A 26831-nucleotide genomic window follows, 5' to 3' on the forward strand; every position below is an offset into this window, starting at 1 on the left:
CAAAAAATCTAGATCTTGCCTAGAGTTTGCCAAATTACACATAAGATAACCTAATTGACTACCCTTTTAATAAAGTGGGCTCTAGATCCCTCAGGCCAGGGCAAAGAGTAACAGCACAGTGGCTTCTGGGCATCTCACCTCAAGGAAGTATCACCCTTATTTCTCAGAAACTCTCTGGAGATGATATGCATAGAACGTCTAGTTCATCCACTATGTTCAGCTGCGCTGGGACAAGAGCACAGGACATCTTCCATCCTTGCCCCTGGTGGAGATTCTCTCTGGTTTATCCATGATACCAAAGTAACTGTTAAGAACTGTTTCCCATTCCAGACTTTGTCTCGCAACTCTGACAGGCACTATCTAAGGGTCTGGCCCCTGCTCACCACTCCTACAGCTTCATCCAGCCCACCATGCAGCTCCACTTAAAATTACCTCCCACTGAGGGACTTGGAGTTTCCCAAGGCCTCATACTGCCTTGATCAGGTAATATACACTTGACTGCACTCATCTGGAACCACCTCCCTCCCTTCTTATCTGTGTTCATTCATCCTTTTGGTCTTAGAATATATATCATCATTTTTCTTACATGGTGGCTACTTCTCAGCCTTAAAATTTTATGGTCAGTTGCTAGGTCTTCTTTTTCTCACCCCTCCCAGTACTAGCATGGAGCTCAATTAATACTGGGAGACTAAGTGACCCTATGAGTCTGGAGTCTAATTTATTATGATTTAATTTTACATTCTTGAATAAGCCAGGCACACACAGTTATTTATCTTCTAATTTTATAAAACACAGATTCAAATGGTTTAGGAAACCAAATATTGACCATCTTTGTCTTTTGTTCTAGTTTTTGATTCCACACATTTTACAGCTGAGTTTTTTTTTCACATTTTCAGGGACATTATGCCCATTCCAAGTGACCTTGCACCTGAGGACTGAAAGATGGAAGTTTTCTCCATTTGTTCTATAAAACAGCAAAACTTTTACTTTTAAACCAGATAAACAGTAAGGGTATGATTAATATAATTCAAAAACCTAGATTATAATGCTAAATAGAAGGAATACTTGAAAAATACCCCCCCAATACAGATAAATCTTAAAATTACCCAGATAGAACAAGAACACAAAGATATTATACACTATGTTCCCTCCAGTGACACCCAGCCTTCCACTACTTGGAACACTGACAGCCCTCTTAAACTACAAAGTGGAAAATCTGCCTCAGCTTCACTAGGTGTGGGAAGAGCTGCAGGACATGGCCCTGGAACATTCAGTGGCGGTTGCATTGCTGCTATCACTGAGTCTAACTGGCTTGTGCTCTCTCTTCCTCATCTCTCAATGCTTCTTCATACCGGGGCTGGAAGGCACTGGGGACTGTGTGATTGATCTTGGCCCAAAACTCCAGGACTCTCATCTTGGTTGTTTCAGCATGGGCTCTTGGACCCCACAGAAATTCGTAGCGTGCAGGATCACTCTTGGCCACCTGCCGATACTCTAGGTATTTAAGCTTCACCAAATCTTGGGTGATGAGTTTCCTGGGCTCCCCAAATATGAAATGTCTCTGCCCAGCATATACCCTCATCTTATTCAGAAATTCCCAGATCTCCTCCTCAGTGGCGCAGTTGCCCTTCATGAAGATCACACCCAGCAGATTCATCAGGAGACCGGTCTTGGAAACCCCCCGACCACGACTCACCGCCCCATTGTTGGGGAGGCCCATTTTGCTCACAAGGGCATAAGAGTGCTTGGCAGAATCAATTGCCTTTAGATCAACACCAAATACCATCTCCATGCTGAAAGAAGCTCTTCTTAGGATCTCAAGGAAGCGTTTCCTGTACTTTTTACTGACAATCTTCAGCATATCTGCTTTCATAATAGGCCTTTTCATTTTGTACATTTGCATCAGGAACTGCACCAACATACCGGTCGTCTTGGTTAGAGAGTCTCTTGGAGACTGCGTAGTGGAGGATGGGGCCTGTGAGGATCTTTGCTTTTTCTCAACTTTGACATTGGCTCCTTTGCATGCTCTTGGGTGAGAAACACGTACAGACACAGTGGTGGATAGGGCTCCCCGGGGCCTCTTGGGAGTGCTACGTGACCTAGCAGCAGACTTTCCCCGGGTAGTAACCCCCAAATGAGAAGAGGATGAGGAAGGGGATTTTTTCTGCTTGGTTGCAGTGGCCTGAGCATCCCGGAGACCCGCGTTCTCACCTTGAGCCTTGTGGCGTTTCTCACGGGCACGGAGCTTACTCTTCTGACCCCGAGGCATGATGACTTCTCAGGGACAGCAGGCAGGAATATGGGCAGTAGAGCAGGTGAGGCAGAACCTGGAGGAAAGAAGATGACGGGGCATGAGCACCTTCAGCAGGGAGATTTTTAAAGCCACTTTGGCTTTAAAAAGGCCACTTCGGCAGGTTTCGGTGAGAGCACTGCTCTAGAAATCCAGAGGCCTTGTGTTCTTTCTGATCAGTTTGTCCTCTGATAACCCTGAGGAAGTAACTAAAATGTGCCTCGGGCTGCAGCCTACCAGCCCTGCCTGGTGCATACTAGGACTGAGAGCAGCAGCAACAGGTCTAGTCCTTGTGGACCCCCTTCTACTCTCGGTTGGGGGGGTCCTCTCACTTCACATCCAGGACAATCATATCAACTGTCAGCAGGGCCTGGGTCCCTTCCCATGTGCTACTCTAAATTTGACACCTCCAATCAATATCCTCATCTCCCTGGGATCCACTAAGAGGAAGTGAAGGGATGCCTCAGCCCACCACTGCTGCCAGGGCTCACTTGGTGCTAAGAGCTCTGTGGAGGCCCACTCTGGGATCATTGGGGTCCTGAGACCTCATTCAGGCTCCTTGCATAGTCTCTAGGTAGGATCTGGGACACTTGCCTCTGCTGATCTGATGCCTCTCCCTTCAGACAAAGACCCTCAGCAACCTATTGTCATCGAAAAGAAAGAAGTGTTCGTGTATGCCTGACCTCCCTGCCTGGGCTCCGCAGGGCTGCAAGTAGGAAGGAGCGACTCTCTGTTGTCTCTTCTTGCTTGAGTCAGTGAGTGGCACAGCCAGTCCTATTCAGGGTCTTCACCTTGACTCCTGTAAGGCTCTGGGTCTCCTACTTCAGTAGACTTGGGGCACACAATTACTACAGCCTTTCTGGCACTCTACAGGTGCAAAGGGGGCACCTTATCCTAACAGTTATCCTGGGGCTTTCCAAGGGCTGAGAGAAGGGGCAGAATTTATGGGACCCCACTTTTTAGGGTTGATGTTTCCCTTAGTCCTCATTCAGGTCTCTGACCTTGACTCCTGGCAGGACTTGGGACACTTCCCTCCACTACCCTAAGTACTCCAGCCTCAGGGGCCCCCCACCTATGACTACCCTTGCGTGGAGCCTTGCAGAAATGAGTGCAGAGACACTGTTTTGCCACTTCTATTAGGGAGAAACCACCTCATTAGCACTCAGGGCCCTCATCTGGACTTCAATTAGGGCCTAGGTCCCCTCTATCTGCAGAATCAGGGCCACTCCCTTAGACCAAGGCCCCGCCCCCTACCCTCACCCCACCCCCCAAGACTTTCCAGGCAAAACTCTGCCAGGCAGCTTTTTTGGGGTATCCCAGGGCACACTGCAGGGGCAAAACTTAGCGGGACCCCCTTTGTTATGGGTGAGGGGTGGTCCCTTCAGTCCCAGTCCACACTCCTCACCTTCACTCCAGACGAGTCTTGGGAATTCACCCGTGGCCTACCCAACACTACACCCCGTACACCGAAGTTCCACTTTCACAGCGGAAGTCAGGATGAGTCATCTCCGGCCACTGCCGCTGGGGGTCTCTCAGGGGGTACAGGACGGGCGGGACACCGTGAGACCCAACTGTTCTCGAGTCGTTGGTCCCTAGTCGTTGGTCATAGGACCCTCACTCAGGGTCCTAACCTTGATATCCAGCAGAGTCTGGGACTCCTCCCCCTCCTGACCCAAGTCCGCCAGCCTCCAAACAAAACCCTCACCTTCCTGAATGCCTAGGCGGGAAAGTCAGGGTCTCCCTCCGGCTTATAACTACCCCTATCTGCAGCCTCCTAGAACTGAGCACAGGGAAGCTGCTGTTTTGTGTTGCCATCTCGACTGGGGAGACATCCCCTCATTTATCATTCAGGGCCCTCACACTGACTCCAATTAGGGCCTATATCTCCTCCATCTGCACAATCGAGGCTACTCCCTAAGTCCAAGGCCCTCCGCTCCTTGAGACTTTCCAGACAAAATTCTGCCAGACAGCTCTGCCAGGACCTCCGAGGGTCGACCACAGGGGCGGGACTTTGCGGGGCCCCCTTTTTATGGACGGAGAGTGGTCCCTTGATTCCCTACTTGGGGTCCTCACCTTGACTCTGGACCAGTCCTGGGAATTCAGCCTCAGCCACTGACGCAATACTGCCTTTCAAACAGGTCCTCACTTTCAAAGCGGAAGTGAAAATGAGCCACGTCTGGTCCGAGGTCTCTGAGGGCAGACAGCAGAGACGGGGCACTGTGGGATCCCACTGCTCTGGAGTCCGTGATTCCTAGGTCCTTCCTCAGGGTCCTCGCCGCGTTGTTGACAGAGTTTGGGATTACTCCCTCTGCTGGCTTGAATCTGCCAACCTGCAAATAAAGCAGTCACTTCTGTCAGTCTCTAGCAGAGAAATCTAGGCAAATGATGATCGCGTCCTGGGGCTTCATAGGCCTGAAAACAGGATCGGGGCTTTCGGTGGCCCCCTATTTTGTGAAGAGGCCCCCTGATTAACACTGGTGATCCTCACCTTGACTGCAGTTGGGGCTGAGACTCCTCACTCTGAAAAAGTGAGTGTCTAACAGGCTACTCTATTAGACAAGACCCCCCCCCCCTCTGAAATCCTCCAGGCTGAAATAAGGGGCACCTCAGCCTTATGGCTCTGCCTGGGGCCTCTCAGGGTTAAGAAGAGGGGAGGGGCTCTGTGAAATCCCCTCATTTGTGGGTTTAGTGATCCTTTTTTACTCACTTGAGAAACCTCACCCTGCTCCTGGCCAGTCCTGGAACTCCACCCTCCCTGACATGAACTCTGCTCAGATCAAGGTCCTCTCCTTCCTGAAACCTCCCAGGTGGAAGTTAGGGTGAGCCACATTAGGCCAGGGACGTTTAGGTCCTGTGAGGGCTGACAGCAGAGTCGGGTTTCTATGGGACACCACTGTTCTGGTTCCCCATGTCCTCATCTCGTATGTATCAGACCCTGGGATCATCTCTCTACTTAACTGAGGTCACCCTCCTTAGGTTAAAGAAAGCTCTTACTTCACTGAGAACTATGAAGAGTAAGAGAGGACGCCCAGCCTGACTGCCCTGCCTGGGGCATTCTCAGTCTAAAAGCAGGTTTGGGCAGATTGCTGCATGACTCCCTCTATTTTGCAGTTGTTTTCTCCCCAGTATTTATTCATGGGTGTCCTCATTTTTTCTCCTGTCTTTTGGATTAAAGGCTTCCTGGGAAATGCTATATCCCTGCAAACTCCTGAGCAGTGTCCCCAGTGCAAACCTTGCTAGTCCATGTCCCACATCTGATGTGAGAAGAGGACACTGTAACACAAGGCAGGGGACCCACCATAGGTGATGGGTTGTTAGAGAAAAATGATGCTGATGTATCCTTCTTTTCAACAGACAGTGTTAACCTCTTACCTGACCTCTGTTTTAATTAATTTACTTCTGAACAAGAAGGAGCTGTCCAGAATGATTGTGTAATCCCTGATTTTGAGGTTATCTGACTTTGCATATGGAGATGATCATATTGGCACTGAATAATCTTTTTCTCCTCTTTATTAATAACTTTCATTATTGTGGTAGCCTTAATTGCTTTGGTTATGTATTCCAGTACAATTCTTTGGGCACAGAGTTCTTCTTTTTAATCCCCTGAGATATATTTGGGAGTGTTGAGAAGAAAAGTGAATTCAGGGACACAAGGTCTATTTCAGGCAGAGAGGAATAGAGCAGTGTGGGCTCTAGAAGAATTCAGACCAGGAGTCTAGTCCCAGCACTGTCTCTTACTAGGCCTGTGAACTTGAGCACATTACCAAACTCCAAGGCAAAGACTACAATAAAACAAAATGCTGCTTAGCAAGGAAAATGATTCAATATATAATGTGTTTCTGGGAGACTTTTCCCCAATTGGATACAACTCAAGACTCCTAGAATTTTTGTCAATGACCAATATCTTTCTGAACTCCCAGATGCCTGTCCTTGTAAACCACCCCTACTTTTATTAATTTAACCATCACCCCAAATCTAGACCCCACTTAGAGTTTTTCAAATTACACACGGGACAATCTAATTGAACACTCTTTTGATGGAGCAGGCCCTAGATTCCCCAACCCAGGACAAAAAGTGCAAGCACAGTGGCTTCTGGACATCCTAACTCCCTTGAATGTATTAACTTTATTTCTCAGAAACTTGCTGGAGATTGTGTGCATAGAACATTTAGTTTGTGCACTATGTTTGACTGCGCTGGAACAGGAACACAGAACATTTTCCATCCCTGCTGCAGGTGGAGATTCTCTGTTTTTTTGTTTTGTTTTTTTCCTAATCCCAAAGTAAATGTTAGGAACAGTTTCTCATTCCAGGCTTAGTCTCTCAATTCTGAAATGCACCATCTGATGGCCTGTCCCTTGCTGACCATGTTCACAGCCTCATCCAGCCTACCATGCAGCTTCCCACTGGGGAACTTGCAGTTTCCTAAGATTCCAAACTGCTTTGCCTCAGGGCATTTACACTTGATCCCTCTCATCTCAAACCTCTTGCTTTTATTTATCCCTCCTTTTTACTTGTTCTTTAGGACTTAGAGATTGTATCATCATCTTTATATGTCATCTTTATATGACAGTTGCTCCTAGACTGTAAAATTAAATGGGCAAAGGCTAGCTTTGTTTGTTTGTTTTGTTTTGTTTTGTTTTGTTTTGTTTGAAAGCATCCCCAGTACTAACACGAAGCCTTCCAAAGAGCTGATGCTCCAGTAATGATAGGAAAATAAACAAGAGAGTGAGTATGGAGTCTAATAAATTAGGATTTAATTTCTCTTACATCCCTGAATAATCTAAGCAAATCTAGGTATATAATTTTTAATTTTATAAGAAGAAAGACTAGAAGGAATTAGATAAACCAGGAATCAACAACCTTTTACTTTTTTTCTGTAGTTTTTGATGTCAACAATTTTACTACAGCCTTCATTCACATGTCCAAGAAAATCACTGTTTATGTGACATTTCTCCAAAGAAGACATAGAAATGGACAACATGTATATGAAAAGGTGCTTAACATCACTAACATCAGGGAAATGCAAATCAAAAACACAATGATTTAACACCTCACTTCAAGGGTAGGGTGTCAAAAAAAAAGAGTTAACACCTCACATCTGTTAGGAAGGCTAGTATTAAAACAAACAAAGAAACAAAGAACAACCGAGAGATAAATGTTGGGGAGGGTGTGGCAAAAACAAAACTTTTATACACTATTGGTGGGAATGTAAATTGATACAATCACTATGAAATACAGTATGGAGTTTCCTTAAAAAAATTAAAAATGGAACTATCATATGACCCAGCAATCCCTCTCCTGAACATCTACCCAAAGTAAATGAAATCACCACCTCCCAAGAATATTTATACTTTCATGTTCACTGTAGCATTATTCTCAATAACTAAGTTATGGAAACAACCAAAGTGTGTGTCTATGGATAAACGGATAAAGAAATTGTGATATATATATATATATATATATATATGCATATATATGCAATGCAATATTATTCAGCTTTTAAAAAGAAGGAGATTCTGCTGTTGCAAGTATGCAGATGAATTTGGGGGTACATTATTCTAAGTGAAATAAACCAGACACAGAAAGAAAAATACTACATAATTTCTCTTATATGCAGAATCTAAAACGAAAAAAAAAAGTTGACACATAGAAACAGAGATAAAACAGTGGTTACCAGAGGAAGAGATGGAGGGAGGATGGGAAGATGTAGGTCAAATGGTACAGAGTTGTAGTTATATAGAATGAATAAATCTAGAGATCTAAAGTACAGCATGAGGATTATAGTTAATAATATTGCATACTGAAAATTTTTAAGAGAGTAGATTTTAGGTGCTCTTACCACAAAAAAGGGAGCTATGTGAGATAATTGATATGTTAAATTGCTAATTTGTAGTAATCATTTCACTATGTACAGTCATGAGTTGCTGAACAACAAAGATATATTCTGAGAAATGCCTCATTAGGCAATTTCATCATTGTGTGAACATGATAGAGTGTCTTACACAAACCTAGATGGTATATCCTACACGTACCTGGGCTATAGAGTATAGCCCATGGCTCCTAGGCTACAAACCCATACAGCATGTTACTGTACTTTAGGCAACTGTACCACCATGCTGAGTATTTGTATATCTTAAACATAGAAAAAGTACAGTAAAATATGGTATAAAAGGTTAAAAAAATGCTACAATTCTATAGGACACTTACCATGAATGGAACTTGTAGGACTGCAAGTTGCTCTGGGTGAGTCAGTGAGTGAGCAGTGAGTGAATGTGAAGGCCTAGGACAATACTGTACACTACTGTAGACTTTATAAGCACTGTACATTTAGGCCACACTAAGTTTATAAAAACTGTTTTTCTTCCTTCAATACTACATTAACCTTAGCTTATTGTAACATTTTTGCTCTATAAAATTTTAATTTTTTTAAACTTTTTGACTCTTTTGTAATAACACCTTAAAACACAAATGCATTGTACAGCTGTATAAAAATATTTTCTTTCTTTATATCCTTATTCTATAAGCTTCTTTTCTATTTAAATTATTTTTACTTTTTAAAATTTTTTATTAAAAACTAAGATACAAACATACACATTAGCCTAGGCCTACACAGGATCAAGATCGTCAATATCCCTGTCTTCCACCTCCACATCTTGTCCCACTGGAAGGTCTTCCAGGGCAATAACACACATGGAGCTGTCATCTCCTGTGGTAACAGTGCCTTCTTCTGGAATGCCTCCTGAAGGATCTGCCTGAGGCTGCTTTACATTAACTTTTTTAAGTAGAAAGAATACACTCTAAAATAATTATAAAAAGTATAGCACATTAAATATATAAACCAGTAACAGAGTCATTTATTATCAAGTATTATTACTGTACATAATTGTAGATGCTATACTTTTGTACGACTGGCAGTGTATTAGCTTTGCTTGCACCAGCATCACCACAAACATGTGGCTAATGCATTTCGCTATGATGTCATCATGTGGTGCGTGACTGTGTATATATACATACATTAAGACATCATGTTGTACACCTTAAATTTATACAATAAAAAATCCTAATTCACATTACTTGTAATCTTGTTCTAGACCACAATAGGAGATCCAGGGATTTTTAATTTGTTGATCAAAATACTAAAACTTTTACACTATATATATGGAAAAGAAATATTTAATAAATGTGATCCGTGTCATTCACGAACACAAATATTGAAGCTAAATAAATCTTTTATTTAAAGGAATGAATTTTAAAAGTACCAAAACTAAAAAGATACATTTTCCAGTTATTCAAGTAGGGCAAGAACAAAAGGAAGACATACAATGTGTTTCCCCCAGATCTACTTTGGCCCTCCACTACTTATAGTGTTGACTTCTCTTTTCAACCACAAAGTGAAGAATCTGCCTCAGATCTCACTAGATCTAGGAGGAGTTGCTGGACATGGCTCTGGTATATGCCTTAGCCATGGCAATAGTGCCAGCCCTGGCTGCAGCCCTGGCTTGGGCTGTCTCTGCTTCACCTCTCAAAGGCTCTTTATAATTCATCAGGCCATAGAATTCAAGGACCTCCATGGGCTAATAGTGGGGGCTGGACTCTTCAGCACCCCAGTGTTCTGGGTACGTGTTACCTTCATTAAAGGATTTATATCAGACAGATCCTGGGACTCCTCTTTCTACCAAACTGAGGCTGCCTTCCTTAGACCAAAGCTCTCAAGTTCCTGACAACTGTGAGGAATAAGTGAAAGGATGCTCAGCCCGACAGCTCTGCCTGGGGCCCTCTGGGTCTGAGACCATGCAGTGGCTAGTCTCGCTGTAATAACCAATACTCTGCAGTGTTCATTTTCCCAGTCCTGTTTTATGGATGTCTTCATATAGACTCTTGTCACTTGGATTAAAGGCTTCCTGGGAAAGGCCACATCCTTACACAGTAATGAGCAGTTTCCTCTCTGCAAACCTTGCAGAGAATGGGTCCTTGTCCTAGGAGTGATGTGAGATGGGAAATCTACAGTACAAGGCAGGGGGCCCCAGGATAGATGGTGGGTGAGAAAAACACATGTTGATCCATTCCTTCTCTTCCCCAGTCAGATTTAGGATCTCATATAACTTCCGATATATTTACTTTATATAAGGAAGTGGCCGAATCATATGATTCTTTGAGCCTCTTTTATACTTATATATGGAAAGAAATATTTAATAAGTGTGTGATACATGTTATTCATAAACACAAATATTGAATCTAAATACATCTTTTATTTAAAGGAATGAATTTTAAAAGTACCAAAAACAAAAAGATAAATCTCCCAATTATTCAGGTAGAGCAAGAACAAAAAGACTTTTGAAGTTATCTGACAACACAAACATATGCATATGATTCTGTCATCAAAATATTACTTCTTTATTTTTGTTATTCAAACCGTCATGTATTTTGGTATTTTATGTGTCTGACTACGTATTATAATCCAGTAGTTTGGCCACAGAGCCTTTCTTTCTATTGCCTATGATACGTTTTGCAGTAATGAGAAGAAAAGTGAATTAAGGGACAAGGTCATCCTCAGGCTGGGAGAAGTGGAGCAGCGTGAGCTTTCAACTAATTCAGACCAGGAGTTTAGTCTCAGCCCTGTCACTACTAGCTGTGTTAACATGGGCACATTATTAAACCCTATGAGCCTCAGTCTCTGCATCTATGAAATGGGTTTGGTAAGGCCTGTCATGTAGAACTGGCAGGATGTGTGTACTGAATGGAAAACACTTGTCACAGTGACCAGCATGTATTGAATCCCTTCCTTCTGGTGACTGGTAGCTGTACTTTCAGACCAAAGATTTCCCTTCCCTTAGACCTGATATAAAGAAGTGAAGGAGAGCCTTACCTGAAAGCCCTGCTCTGAGTCGTCTATGGTTGATATCAAAGGGTAGGTCATGACACTTTGTTGTCCCCTCTATTCAAGGGAATGTGGTTCCTGCAGTCCCCATTCAGGTTCTTTGATTTCACTGCTGGCAGGGCCTGGGGCTCCCCTCATTTTTGACCTGAGGACATCTCCTCATAGTGAGGCCCACACTTCCCTGAGACCCAAGAGGAGGAAGTGAGGACGGTCTTATCTGGCTACGCACCTGCTAGTGGTCTCACAAGAATGAAAGCTGTGGGAAACAGGTTGAAGTCCTATGATGGCTATTTCCATGCACAGTCCCAACTCAGAGTCCTCAGTTTAATTCCTGGGCAGGCCTAATATTCCTTCCTCTGTTTACCACCTTAAGATCAAGACCCTCACTTCCCTGTTACCCCTGAGTAACAACTGATGGATACCTCCACCTGACATTTCTGCCTGGGGTCTTCAAGGGCTAACAGTAAGGAAGATTCTTTGTGGCTCCCACTGATACAGGGTGTGTGGTCGCACTCTTTTCCGTGTCCTCGCTCTTACTACTGGCACGCCCTGTCTTGCCTTGAGTCCTATCCCCTCATACTAAATCTCCCAATTCCCGGATACACTCTAGAAAGAAGTGAAATTTGCCTCAAAATGCCACAACTGCTCATAGTTTCCCCAGGATAACAGTAGTGGAAGGAATTTGTGTTGCCCCCACTGTTGTGGGGTTGGTGTCCCCCTGACTTCAGGGTCATCACCTTGACTTTTGGAACAACCTGGAACTCTTCCTTCCCTCTTCTGACCTGAGGCAGCCCCCTTTGTTACGGTTCCTCACCTCTGTGAGATTACCTGGGAAGAAGTGAGTATGACTCCTCCTGTTGTCATGCCCGGGTTTCTCAGGTCTGAAAACAGGGACAGGGTTCTAGGTGACCCTCTTCTTCCTTGGGGGAGTCTCCTTATTGTCACTCAGTGTCATCATGTTGACTCCTATTAAGGAGCTAGTCTCCTCCCTCTGCTAAAAGGGGCCTCTTCCATTAGTACAAGGACTTCATGTCTCTGAGACCACCCTCCCTCCTCAGCAAATGACAGGTAACCTCAGCCTGAAAGCTCTGCCTGTGGACTCTCAGGGTTGACCACAGAGGCAGGACTTTCTAAGAACACCTCTGTTCTCTGTTCATCTCTGTGGTAGTTGGTTGCCTCATTCCTCATACAGGAGTTTCACCTTGATACCTGTCATGGCCTGGGATTCCACTCTCTGCTGAACTGGATGGCCATCTTGTAAACCAAGTCTCTCATCTCCTTGAGATCCTCCAAGTAGAAGTCAGAGGCACCCTAGTCTGTTAAGCCTTCCCGGAGCCTCCCAGGGCTAACAGCAGAGAAGGCACAAGGGGCAGCCCTGTCAGTTGTGACTTGATCAGTTTCCAAGTCCACATGCAAGGTCTTTACCTTGACTCTGAACCATTCTTAGGACTTTCTGCTGACCTCAGGCCATGGCCTTCAGACCAAAATCCTCACCTTGCTGGGACCTGAATTGGACTTCAGTGTCAGCCACAAGCAGACAGGACAGTTCGGGACTTCACAGGGCTAACAACTGGGATGTGATTTTATAAGACCCCATTGTTCTGGCAGGGCCTTTCCATTATCCTCATTCAGGTTTATTGCCTTCATTCCTCTGAGAGTCTGGGACTCCTTCCTCTACTGACCTGGGCAGGTGCTACCTTTAGGACTATGTCCCTCAGAGAAGCCTGAAGAATAATGTGAGGAGCTGCTCAGACTGACAGCTCTGAGACTGTCTGCATCTAAGAGAAGACAGGGATGTTATCTCTGTGAGATTTCCCCCTCGTATTCTGGAGTGTTGGTATCCACTCCCAGGCCCCCTGCATGGGGTGTTGGTCTCCTCAGCCCTCATCTTGGCTCTGTCTCTTTGACTGAATACTTCCTGGGAAATGCCACATCCCTGCAAGCTCTAGAGCAGTTTCCCCTCTTCAAACCTTGTAGAGAATGGGTCCTTGTCCTAGGAGTGGTGTGAGATGGGGAAGCTGTAGCACAAGGCAAGGGCCCAGGATTGGAAGTGGGCTGTCAGAGAAAAAACACATTGACCTACTTCTCTTCATCAGGCAGACATAGGTTTTCACGTAACTTTTGTTCTGATAGATTTACTTTCTACAGGGAAGAGATTGTTTAGGATGATTTTGGGAGTCCCTGGTCTTTTGAGGTTATCTAACACTGTAAATATAGATAATCATACTGTCACTGTCACTGAACACTGTCTCCTTCATTTCTCTATTTATACCTCTCCATTACTTTGATGTTTTTGTTGCTCTGGCTATGGATTCCAATCAGTAGTTTGGGCACAACTACTTCTTTTTATCACCTGAAACACATTTTGGAGTGCTGAGAAGAAAATTAAAATAAGAGACAAGGCAATATATGTAACCTAAACATTTGTACCCCTGTAATATGCTGAAATAAAAAAAATTTGAATGAAAAGTTAAGAAATTAAAAAAAGAGACACAGGGTGTGCCTCAGGTAGTGAGGAGGGGAACAGTGTGGGCTGTACAGTATTCAGATTGGGGCTCTAGTCCCAAGTCTGTCACTACTTGCTACATACTACCACTGTGAACTCTGGCACACTACAAAACTCAATGAGCCTCAGGCTCTCTACCGTGAAGTGGGTTTGATAAGCTCCCATCTCATAGGACTGGTAGAATATATGTAATGTATACAGAGCATCTGTGGCTGTGTCTGTCTTGTATTGAGACATTACTGAATGGCAATTATTACTATGTTGATCTGACCTGAGACATTACCATCCATCCAGCTGAGATTTTTTAAAAATCTAGGATGTCTTAGAGAATAATGCAACAATCTAGGAAAAAAAAAAAAAAAACCTACATTCACCCAAAGTGGCTGCTTAGCAATGAAAACTAGGTAATGTTTTCCCTTTATCACCCCTTTGTCATGAATTTCACTTCTTTATGAAGTAGAGAGTTTCTCCTTCTCTTCCACGATGATAGCTTCTCTTAGAATCTACAACTGCATGGGCAGGAGCTATGTCTTCTTTGACTAAACATTCCCAGTCCAAACATGAAGACTTCCAAAGAGCAGGTGCTCAACTAAAGTTTGGGTAAAATAAGAGCCATGGACAAGAGGTCTAATTCGCTGCTTTTATTTTTCACACATTCTTGAATAACAAAAGCATATCCATGTACATATATTTTCCCTTTATGAGAAGACAAATTAAATCGAGTAAAGCAAACCAAGAATTGACCAATTTTTATTTTTCTGTTCTGATTCCAACTACTTTACTGTGAAATCTTTCACATTTCCATGAATATTCCTATCCCAATTCCATATTATCTTTTTCTGGATCACGAAAGTGATTTAAAGATGTTCAATTCACATTTCAAAAAAAAAAAAAAAAAAAACCCAAAAGTTCTTACTGCTAAACCTAAAAAATTGCAATAAATATGTGATCCATGTCATTTGTAAACTTATATTTTGAATTGAAATAAACCTTATGTTGAAAGGAACACCAGCTGAAAAAAATACTAGTCAATAAATTATTCATACATACAAGAGCAAAGGTTAACAGGACTTTTGAATAACAAAGTAAAGAATCTGCCTTGGACCTCACTAGGGGTGGGAGGAACTGCTGGCTGTGCCCTAGGACATGCACTAGCCATGGCAGAAGTGCCAGGCCTGGCTACAATTCTAACTTGGGTTCTCTCTTCCTCATCTCTCAAAACCTCCTCATACTGGGATGGGAAGGCACTGGGGATGGTATCATTGATCTTGGCCAAAAACTCTAGGACTTTCATTTTGCTGGTTTCAGCATGGGCTCTGGGACCCCACAGGAATAGATAGCGTGGAGGATCACTGTTGGGCACCTGCTGTTACTCCAGATACTTTTCCTGCACCAGATCTTGGGTGATGAGCTTATGGGGCTCCCCAAAGATGAAGTGCGTCTCTCCATCATAGATCCCCAAAATATTCAGGAATTCCCATTTCTCTTCCTCAGTGGCGTAGTTGCCACTTAAGAAGATCACACCCAGGAGAGACATCAAAAGCCCGTTCCTGGGAAAGCCCCAGATATTGGTCAGGGTTCCATTGTTGGCGAGGTCTAGCTTGCTCACAAGGGTGTAGGAGTGACCATTGGGGTTGATTTTCTTCAGATCAAGACCAAAAACCAAATCCTAGCACTCTGGGAGGCCGAGGCGGGTGGATCGCATAAGGTCAGGAGTTCGAGACCAGCCTGAGCAAGAGCGAGACCCCGTCTCTACTAAAAATAGAAAGACATTATATGGACAACTAAAAATCTATATAGAAAAAATTAGCCGGGCATAGTGGCGCATGCCTGTAGTCCCAGCTACTCGGGAGGTTGAGGCAGTAGGATCGCTTAAGCCGAGGAGTCTGAGGTTGCTGTGAGCTAAGCTGACGCCACGGCACTCACTCTAGCCTGGGCAACAAAGTGAGACTCTGTCTCAACAACAACAACAAAAAAAGACCAAAAACCAGCTCCAGGAACTCAGAGGCTTTCTTTACGATCCCTGGGAAGTGCTCCCTGTACCTTTTGTTGACAACCCTCAGCATTTCTGCCACTGGAACGGGCTCTTTTAATTTATACTTGAGCAGAAGGAACTGCACCAACATTCCTAGTCTCTTGGTTAGAGGATCTCTTTGTGAACTCTCAGTGGAGGATGAGGCCTCAGAGGAACCTGCATTTTCCTGACCTTGGCTCTTGGCACTTCTATCATATCTTGTGCATGAAGCACCTGCAGCAGCAGTGGTGGAGGGTAGAGCTCTCTGAGGCTTCTGGGAACTGCCAGCAGCAGGAGAGCTCAGGGCAGTATTCCCCCAAACAGGAGAGGAAGTGGAAGGTGACTCTCCTTTCTCTGCTGCAGTGGCCTGAGCATCACTGAGACCCTGGGTCTCACCTCGGGCCTTGCGGCATTTCTCACGGGTACGGAGCTTACTCTTCTGACCGAGAGGCATGATGGCTATGGCCTGGGACAGCAGGTGGGAATGTGGGCAGGAGAGTAGGTGGTTGGCGTACCTGGAGGGGCGAGAATGGGATCCTGTGAGCACCTTGAGCAGGTTGAGCCCACCTTGGCATTTAGGAAGCCACCTCTGCGGGTTTCTTTAAGAGCACCACTCTAGGAACTCACTGGGCTGTGTTCTTAGTGAGTCCCTATCTTCTGGGAAGCCAGCGGAGGAAGTTATAACGTGCCTCAGGCTACAGCTTTCTAACTCTGCCCAGGACTGACTGGGTGACAGCAGAGCTGGCAATGGGGTCCTCTGTGTTCTGGAGTGGAGAGGATCCTCAGGCTTGTTATGTCAACTCTTAAACAGGGCCTCAGCCTTCTCCTTTTGCTGCTGTGAAGTTTACACTTTAAAACTTCCTTGGACCCAGGTCAAGGAAGTGTAGGGCCATCTCAACCTACCACCTCTGCTCAGGGACATCTAGTCCTGAAAGCTCAGTGGCGCTCTCTCTGTCCTGGGCTCCTCAGGTCCCATGTCCACACTCAGGGTCCTCATCTTGACACCATGCAAGATCATGGACTCTCCTTTCTGAAGACTGATAGGGGTACCTTCAGACCAAGAATTTCACCTCCTCTGGTCCTGATGTAAAATGTGGTGGGCATCTATGAAATAAATAATTGATAAACTAGACTTCACTAAATGAAAACTTGTGCTCTGCTAAAGATACCATCAAGAGAATGAGAAGACAACCCACAGACTGGGAAAAAATAACTTCAAAAGGCATATCTGATATGCAATGGTCCCCAACCTTTTTGCACCAGTGACTGGTTTCATGGAAAACAATTTTTCCACGGACTGGGGATGGAGAGGTGGGGTGTCATGGGTGGGGAGTGTGTGTGCTGTGGAGCTCAGGCAGTGATGCATGGCCCATTTCCTAACGGGCCATGGACTGGTAATAGGCCATGGCCTAGGGCTTGGGGACCACAGTTCTATAGGACTGTTATTCAAAATATACAAAAATGTCTTGAAACTCAACAAGAAATAAACAACTCTATTAAAAATGGGCAAAAGATCTGAATAGGCACCTCAACAAATAAGATTTACAGATGGCAAATAAGTACATTAAAATATGCTAAACATTGCATAACATTAGGGATTGAAAATCAAAACAACACCATGATATCCCTGCATATCTATAAGAATGACTGAAATCCAAAACACTGACACCACCAAATGCTGGTGAGGATGTGGAGCAACAGGAACTCTCCTTTACTGCAGGTGGGGATGCACAATGGTACAGTCACTTTGGAAGACAGTTTATAAGTTTCTTACAAAACTACACATACTCCTACCATATGATCCAGCAATTGTGCTCTTGGTATTAACCCAGATGAGTTGAAAACTTATTTCCACACAAATGTTTTTAACAGCTTTATTCATAATTGCCCAAAGTGGGAAGCAACCAAGACATACTTCAGAAGGTGAGTGGGTAAACAAACTGTGGTCCATCTAGCTAATAAAACCGTATTCAGTGCTAAAAGGAAATGAGCTATCAAGCCATAAAAAGACATGGAGGAGCCATTTTGAAAAGCCTACCTATTGCAGGAGTCCATCTATATGACATTCCGGAAAATGCAACACTATGGAAACAGTAAAAAGATCAGTGGTTGCCAGGGGTTAGGGGGAGTGAGAGAGAAACTGATGGGGCACAGAGGATTTTTAAGGCAGTGAAGCACTTCTATATGATTCTATAGTGGTGGATATGTGTCATTCATTATACATTTGTCAGAACCCACAGAATGTGCAACACCAAAAATGAATCCTAACATGAACTATGGACTCTGGGTGATAATGACATGTGTGTGTATGTTCAATTGTAACAAATGTACCACTGTGGTGTGGGATGTTGATATGACAGAGGCTGTGTGTGAGAGGATGGTATATATATATATGGGAACTTTCTGTATTTTTGGCTCAGTTTTCCTATGAACTTAAAACTGCTTTAAAAAAATAAAGCTCATTAAAAAAAGTGATGAGGAAGCCCCAGCCTCACATCTTGCCCTGGCAATTTAAAGGTTGAGTGCAAGGGACTGGACTCTTTGTTGTTCTCTATATGGAGGAGTGGGTAGTCCCCTCAATTCTCACTCAGTTTCCTTGATTTGGCTTTTAGCAGAACCTGGGGATCCCTTCTTTCTTGAATTGAGGCCCTCTCCTCATGAAAGACCTGCACCTCCCTGAGACCCAATAGGGGAAAGTGAGGACGGCCTGATCTGGCAACAACTGACCATGGTCTCCCAAGAGAGACAGCTGTGGCAGACAGCTTGAGACCCTACTGGTGAATTGTCCTAACTCAGGATCCCAAATCTGACTCATAGGAAGGCCTAAGAGTCCTCCCTCTGCTAAGCTGGGACTGCCCCCCTCACACCAAGACCCCCACTTCTCTGTTACTCCTGAGGATATGAGGGCGCCTCTGCCTGACATTTATGTCTGAATCTCTCAGGGCTGGCAATAGGGAGGATACCGATCGGTCCCCCCTGATAGGGGTTTGGTGGTTCCTGCACTCTTCAGTGTACTCACTTTACTCCTGGCACAGTTAGGAAATCTTCCCTCTATGGATCTGACTCAGCCAGCCTCAGAAACCTCCTGGAAACCTCCATAGCAGAAATCAGGTTCAGCCACATCCTGTCAAGACTATTTGGAAACTCTGTGGGCTGCCAGCAGGGTCGGGAAGTCTATGGATCACACTGCTCTGGATAAGTGCTTCCCTCATTCCTTGTTCAGGGTCCTCAACTTCATATGTGTCAGAGACTGGAACTCCCCGTTCTGCGGACCTAAGGTCACCCTCCTTATGGCAGGACTCACAAATCCTTGAGAGCCTTGACGAGTAAGTGAGGAGATGCTCAGGTATCAACTTTGCCTGACATGGTGCTCTCCCCAGTCCTCCTATAGAGGGCTTTTATCTTGACTCCTGTCCCTTAATTGTAGACTTCCTGGGACACACCACATCCCTAAAAACTCTTAACCAGTTTCCCTAAGACAAATCTTGGAGAGAAGATGTCCCTGTCCCAGTAGTGGTGTAAGATAGGGAAGCTAAAACACAAGGCAGAGGCCCCAGAACAGATGCTGTATGGTCAGAGAAAAAAACACATTGATCTATTCCTTCTTTTTTGCCAGCCAGATTTTGGCTCTTTGCATTTCTGTTCAAAAACATTTAACTTTCTAAAAGGAAAGGGCTATTTTGTGTTAAAGGAAAAGTCTCCTAAAAATTAAAAATGTCATTTTATTAATATCAAAATATCTTAAAAGGAAATGTGTACTAAGTATGCATAAAATAAATAAGTTGATTATAGTCTAATTATTAATAAACTCCATTAGTATATTCTAAAATATTAGTTTATCCAGGATGAACATCTATTTTTGTTAAGAAAATATTTGTATTTTTATTTTTTAGGTTATTCTGGTATATATGTAAATTGTTTTGTGGTTGTAATGAAGTAAACATGTTGATATATTACACAACGTAAAAAAAAAAAAAAAAAAAAAGGAAAGGGCTGTCCAGAATCACAGAATGTGAGCCCATGATCTTTTGAGGTTATCTGATATTGCATATGTGATCATACTTTCACCAAATATTATCTTTTTCTCCTTAACTCACACCTCTCAATCATTTTGGTATTTTTATTGCTCTTGTTATGTATTCAAATCCAGTAAATTGGGCACAGAATTCTTCTTTTTATCACCTGAGATTTATTTGGGAGTGGTGAGAAGAAAAGTGAATTAAGAGACACAGTGAGCCTCAGGCTGGGAGGTGCGTACAGAGGGGGCTTTACACTAATTCAGAAAAGGGGTCTTGTCTTAGTTCCCTCAATTACCAGCAATGTGAAGTCGGGCAGGTTACCAAACTCTGTGAGCTTCAGGCTTTTCATCTGCATAGTGGGTTTGATAAGCTCTGTCTTGTAGGACTGGTAGAATGTGTATAATATATGTAAAGTACCTGAAATGTACTGAGACTTTCAAAAACACCCATTCTTATTATGATTAATTTGTCCCCTGACATTGAAGTCCACTACCCTGGGATTTATTTTCCAATCCAGGAGATGTCAGAGATTATACCACATTCTAGGAAAAAGGAAACCCTATCAAACAAAGTGCTGCTTAGCAAGGAAAGCTAAGTAATATTTTCCCATTACATGATAAATCATTCAATGTCAGTGTGAGGTAGACTTCTTCAGTGAACACAACACAAAGCTTCTAAAATGTTTCAAGATTCAAAAACTTCCCTCTCTCTCAGCTGCCCTTCCCCCTAAACCACTTCTATTTCTATTAATTTAACCACTATCCAAAAAATCTAGATCTTGCCTAGAGTTTGCCAAATTACACATAAGATAACCTAATTGACTACCCTTTTAATAAAGTGGGCTCTAGATCCCTCAGGCCAGGGCAAAGAGTAACAGCACAGTGGCTTCTGGGCATCTCACCTCAAGGAAGTATCACCCTTATTTCTCAGAAACTCTCTGGAGATGATATGCATAGAACGTCTAGTTCATCCACTATGTTCAGCTGCGCTGGGACAAGAGCACAGGACATCTTCCATCCTTGCCCCTGGTGGAGATTCTCTATGGCTTATCCATGATACCAAAGTAGCTGTTAAGAACTGTTTCCCATTCCAGACTTTGTCTCGCAACTCTGACAGGCACTATCTAAGGGTCTGGCCCCTGCTCACCACTCCTACAGCTTCATCCAGCCCACCATGCAGCTCCACTTAAAATTACCTCCCACTGAGGGACTTGGAGTTTCCCAAGGCCTCATACTGCCTTGATCAGGTAATATACACTTGACTGCACTCATCTGGAACCACCTCCCTCCCTTCTTATCTGTGTTCATTCATCCTTTTGGTCTTAGAATATATATCATCATTTTTCTTACATGGTGGCTACTTCTCAGCCTTAAAATTTTATGGTCAGTTGCTAGGTCTTCTTTTTCTCACCCCTCCCAGTACTAGCATGGAGCTCAATTAATACTGGGAGACTAAGTGACCCTATGAGTCTGGAGTCTAATTTATTATGATTTAATTTTACATTCTTGAATAAGCCAGGCACACACAGTTATTTATCTTCTAATTTTATAAAACACAGATTCAAATGGTTTAGGAAACCAAATATTGACCATCTTTGTCTTTTGTTCTAGTTTTTGATTCCACACATTTTACAGCTGAGTTTTTTTTTCACATTTTCAGGGACATTATGCCCATTCCAAGTGACCTTGCACCTGAGGACTGAAAGATGGAAGTTTTCTCCATTTGTTCTATAAAACAGCAAAACTTTTACTTTTAAACCAGATAAACAGTAAGGGTATGATTAATATAATTCAAAAACCTAGATTATAATGCTAAATAGAAGGAATACTTGAAAAATACCCCCCCAATACAGATAAATCTTAAAATTACCCAGATAGAACAAGAACACAAAGATATTATACACTATGTTCCCTCCAGTGACACCCAGCCTTCCACTACTTGGAACACTGACAGCCCTCTTAAACTACAAAGTGGAAAATCTGCCTCAGCTTCACTAGGTGTGGGAAGAGCTGCAGGACATGGCCCTGGAACATTCAGTGGCGGTTGCATTGCTGCTATCACTGAGTCTAACTGGCTTGTGCTCTCTCTTCCTCATCTCTCAATGCTTCTTCATACCGGGGCTGGAAGGCACTGGGGACTGTGTGATTGATCTTGGCCCAAAACTCCAGGACTCTCATCTTGGTTGTTTCAGCATGGGCTCTTGGACCCCACAGAAATTCGTAGCGTGCAGGATCACTCTTGGCCACCTGCCGATACTCCAGGTATTTAAGCTTCACCAAATCTTGGGTGATGAGTTTCCTGGGCTCCCCAAATATGAAATGTCTCTGCCCAGCATATACCCTCATCTTATTCAGAAATTCCCAGATCTCCTCCTCAGTGGCGCAGTTGCCCTTCATGAAGATCACACCCAGCAGATTCATCAGGAGACCGGTCTTGGAAACCCCCCGACCACGACTCACCGCCCCATTGTTGGGGAGGCCCATTTTGCTCACAAGGGCATAAGAGTGCTTGGCAGAATCAATTGCCTTTAGATCAACACCAAATACCATCTCCATGCTGAAAGAAGCTCTTCTTAGGATCTCAAGGAAGCGTTTCCTGTACTTTTTACTGACAATCTTCAGCATATCTGCTTTCATAATAGGCCTTTTCATTTTGTACATTTGCATCAGGAACTGCACCAACATACCGGTCGTCTTGGTTAGAGAGTCTCTTGGAGACTGCGTAGTGGAGGATGGGGCCTGTGAGGATCTTTGCTTTTTCTCAACTTTGACATTGGCTCCTTTGCATGCTCTTGGGTGAGAAACACGTACAGACACAGTGGTGGATAGGGTTCCCCGGGGCCTCTTGGGAGTGCTACGTGACCTAGCAGCAGACTTTCCCCGGGTAGTAACCCCCAAATGAGAAGAGGATGAGGAAGGGAATTTTTTCTGCTTGGTTGCAGTGGCCTGAGCATCCCGGAGACCCGGGTTCTCACCTTGAGCCTTGTGGCGTTTCTCACGGGCACGGAGCTTACTCTTCTGACCCCGAGGCATGATGACTTCTCAGGGACAGCAGGCAGGAATATGGGCAGTAGAGCAGGTGAGGCAGAACCTGGAGGAAAGAAGATGACGGGGCATGAGCACCTTCAGCAGGGAGATTTTTAAAGCCACTTTGGCTTTAAAAAGGCCACTTCGGCAGGTTTCGGTGAGAGCACTGCTCTAGAAATCCAGAGGCCTTGTGTTCTTTCTGATCAGTTTGTCCTCTGATAACCCTGAGGAAGTAATTAAAATGTGCCTCGGGCTGCAGCCTACCAGCCCTGCCTGGTGCATACTAGGACTGAGAGCAGCAGCAACAGGTCTAGTCCTTGTGGACCCCCTTCTACTCTCGGTTGGGGGGGTCCTCTCACTTCACATCCAGGACAATCATATCAACTGTCAGCAGGGCCTGGGTCCCTTCCCACGTGCTACTCTAAATTTGACACCTCCAATCAATATCCTCATCTCCTTGGGATCCACTAAGAGGAAGTGAAGGGATGCCTCAGCCCACCACTGCTGCCAGGGCACACTTGGTGCTAAGAGCTCTGTGGAGGCCCACTCTGGGATCATTGGGGTCCTGAGACCTCATTCAGGCTCCTTGCATAGTCTCTAGGTAGGATCTGGGACACTTGCCTCTGCTGATCTGATGCCTCTCCCTTCAGACAAAGACCCTCAGCAACCTATTGTCATCGAAAAGAAAGAAGTGTTCGTGTATGCCTGACCTCCCTGCCTGGGCTCCGCAGGGCTGCAAGTAGGAAGGAGCGACTCTCTGTTGTCTCTTCTTGCTTGAGTCAGTGAGTGGCACAGCCAGTCCTATTCAGGGTCTTCACCTTGACTCCTGTAAGGCTCTGGGTCTCCTACTTCAGTAGACTTGGGGCACACAATTACTACAGCCTTTCTGGCACTCTACAGGTGCAAAGGGGGCACCTTATCCTAACAGTTATCCTGGGGCTTTCCAAGGGCTGAGAGAAGGGGCAGAATTTATGGGACCCCACTTTTTAGGGTTGATGTGTCCCTTAGTCCTCACTCAGGTCTCTGACCTTGACTCCTGGCAGGACTTGGGACACTTCCCTCCACTACCCTAAGTACTCCAGCCTCAGGGGCCCCCACCTATGACTACCCTTGCCTGGAGCCTTGCAGAAATGAGTGCAGAGACACTGTTTTGCCACTTCTATTAGGGAGAAACCACCTCATTAGCACTCAGGGCCCTCATCTGGACTTCAATTAGGGCCTAGGTCCCCTCTATCTGCAGAATCAGGGCCACTCCCTTAGACCAAGGCCCCGCCCCCTACCCTCACCCCACCCCCCAAGACTTTCCAGGCAAAACTCTGCCAGGCAGGTTTTTGGGGTATCCCAGGGCCAACTGCAGGGGCAAAACTTAGCGGGACCCCCTTTGTTATGGGTGAGGGGTGGTCCCTTCAGTCCCAGTCCACATTCCTCACCTTCACTCCAGACGAGTCTTGGGAATTCACCCGCGGACTACCCAACACTACACCCGGTACACCGAAGTTCCACTTTCACAGCGGAAGTCAGGATGAGTCACCTCCGGCCACTGCCGCTGGGGGTCTCTCAGGGGGTACAGGACGGGCGGGACACCGTGAGACCCAACTGTTCTGGAGTTGTTGGTCCCTAGTCGTTGGTCATAGGACCCTCACTCAGGGTCCTAACCTTGATATCCAGCAGAGTCTGGGACTCCTCCCCCTACTGACCCAAGTCCGCCAGCCTCCAAACAAAACCCTCACCTTCCTGAATGCCTAGGCGGGAAAGTCAGGGTCTCCCTCCGGCTTATAACTACCCCTATCTGCAGCCTCCTAGAACTGAGCACAGGGAAGCTGCTGTTTTGTGTTGCCATCTCTACTGGGGAGAGATCCCCTCATTTATCATTCAGGACCCTCACACTGACTCCAATTAGGGCCTGTATCTCCTCCATCTGCACAATCGAGGCTACTCCCTAAGTCCAAGGCCCTCCGCTCCTTGAGACTTTCCAGACAAAATTCTGCCAGACAGCTCTGCCAGGACCTCCGAGGGTCGACCACAGGGGCGGGACTTTGCGGGGCCCCCTTTTTATGGACGGAGAGTGGTCCCTTGATTCCCTACTTGGGGTCCTCACCTTGACTCTGGACCAGTCCTGGGAATTCAGCCTCAGCCACTGACGCAATACTGCCTTTCAAACAGGTCCTCACTTTCAAAGCGGAAGTGAAAATGAGCCACGTCTGGTCCGAGGTCTCTGAGGGCAGACAGCAGAGACGGGGCACTGTGGGATCCCACTGCTCTGGAGTCCGTGATTCCTAGGTCCTTCCTCAGGGTCCTCGCTGTGTTGTTGACAGAGTTTGGGATTACTCCCTCTGCTGGCTTGAATCTGCCAACCTGCAAATAAAGCAGTCACTTCTGTCAGTCTCTAGCAGAGAAATCTAGGCAAATGATGATCGCGTCCTGGGGCTTCATAGGCCTGAAAACAGGATCGGGGCTTTCGGTGGCCCCCTATTTTGTGAAGAGGCCCCCTGATTAACACTGGTGATCCTCACCTTGACTCCAGTTGGGGCTGAGACTCCTCACTCTGAAAAAGTGAGTGTCTAACAGACTACTCTATTAGACAAGGCCCCCCCCTCTCTGAAATCTTCCAGGCTGAAATAAGGGGCACCTCAGCCTTATGGCTCTGCCTGGGGTCTCTCAGGGTTAAGAAGAGGGGAGGGGCTCTGTGAAATCCCCTCATTTGTGGGTTTAGTGATCCTTTTTTACTCACTTGAGAAACCTCACCCTGCTCCTGGCCAGTCCTGGAACTCCACCCTCCCTGACATGAACTCTGCTCAGATCAAGGTCCTCTCCTTCCTGAAACCTCCCAGGTGAAAGTTAGGGTGAGCCACATTAGGCCAGGGACGTTTAGGTCCTGTGAGGGCTGACAGCAGAGTCGGGTTTCTATGGGACACCACTGTTCTGGTTCCCCATGTCCTCATCTCGTATGTATCAGACCCTGGGATCATCTCTCTACTTAACTGAGGTCACCCTCCTTAGGTGAAAGCTCTTACTTCACTGAGAACTATGAAGAGTAAGAGAGGACGCCCAGCCTGACTGCCCTGCCTGGGGCATTCTCAGTCTAAAAGCAGGTTTGGGCAGATTGCTGCATGACTCCCTCTATTTTGCAGTTGTTTTCTCCCCAGTATTTATTCATGGGTGTCCTCATTTTTTCTCCTGTCTTTTGGATTAAAGGCTTCCTGGGAAATGCTATATCCCTGCAAACTCCTGAGCAGTGTCCCCAGTGCAAACCTTGCTAGTCCATGTCCCACATCTGATGTGAGAAGAGGACACTGTAACACAAGGCAGGGGACCCACCATAGGTGATGGGTTGTTAGAGAAAAATGATGCTGATGTATCCTTCTTTTCAACAGACAGTGTTAGCCTCTTACCTGACCTCTGTTTTAATTAATTTACTTCTGAACAAGAAGGAGCTGTCCAGAATGATTGTGTAATCCCTGATTTTGAGGTTATCTGACTTTGCATATGGAGATGATCATATTGGCACTGAATAATCTTTTTCTCCTCTTTATTAATAATAGGTGATTGGCGTGCCTGGAGGAGGGAGAATGAGATCCTGTGAGCACCTTCAGCAGGAAGATACCATATTGGCTTTATTGAAGGCAACCTGCCTCTGCAGTTTTCCCTGAGGACACTGCTCTAGAATCCCACAGGGCTCCTGTTCTCCCAGTCAGCCTTTCCCCTAAGATACCACAGAACAACTATGGAACCGTTAGAGTGAGTCTTAGATGGCATTCTGGGCTTACTGGTGTGACAGCAGGTACTGGCAGTGGGGCCTCCTGCCTTCTGGTGTTTGGGGTCATCTCAGTTCATTTTTAGGATGAGCATATGAACTCTTGGCAGGGCCTGAGCCACTGTCCTGTCCTCCTCTAAAATTGATACCTCAAAGCTCCCTGGACCCATGGGAAATAATTGAAGGGATGCCTCAGCCCCACTGCCATGACAGGGGACACAAAATGCTGAGAGTTCCGTGAAGTCTTTTTTGTTTTGGGCTCCTTGGAGTCTTTAGCCCTCATTCAGGGTCCTCACCTTGGTTCCATGGAAAGCTTGGCACCACCCACCTTCTGCTCACTGGTG

General features: G+C 45.2%; 3 protein-coding genes across 3 annotated transcripts; all 3 read right to left on the reverse strand.

The window, feature by feature from the left end:
- Positions 1–1303: 1303 nt before the first annotated feature.
- On the reverse strand, positions 1304–2269 carry LOC138378077 (melanoma-associated antigen B3-like). Its single transcript, XM_069463357.1, has one exon. It carries the CDS (start codon positions 2267–2269, stop codon positions 1304–1306), a length of 966 nt encoding a protein of 321 aa, XP_069319458.1.
- A 2126-nt stretch (positions 2270–4395) lies between these two features.
- On the reverse strand, positions 4396–16142 carry LOC138379042 (melanoma-associated antigen B2-like). Its single transcript, XM_069464309.1, is given in 3 exon segments — positions 4396–4620; positions 14867–15343; positions 15663–16142. Coding segments are annotated over 3 exon segments (1182 nt in total).
- Positions 16143–21773: 5631 nt separating this feature from the next.
- LOC138378076 (melanoma-associated antigen B3-like) lies at positions 21774–22739 on the reverse strand. The gene has a single exon (XM_069463355.1). The coding sequence runs from the start codon at positions 22737–22739 to the stop codon at positions 21774–21776; it is 966 nt and encodes a 321-aa protein (XP_069319456.1).
- Positions 22740–26831: the final 4092 nt, after the last annotated feature.

The sequence above is a fragment of the Eulemur rufifrons genome, chromosome 30 (genome assembly GCF_041146395.1).
Source record: "Eulemur rufifrons isolate Redbay chromosome 30, OSU_ERuf_1, whole genome shotgun sequence".
In the NCBI taxonomy this organism is placed as follows: Eukaryota; Metazoa; Chordata; class Mammalia; order Primates; family Lemuridae; genus Eulemur; species Eulemur rufifrons.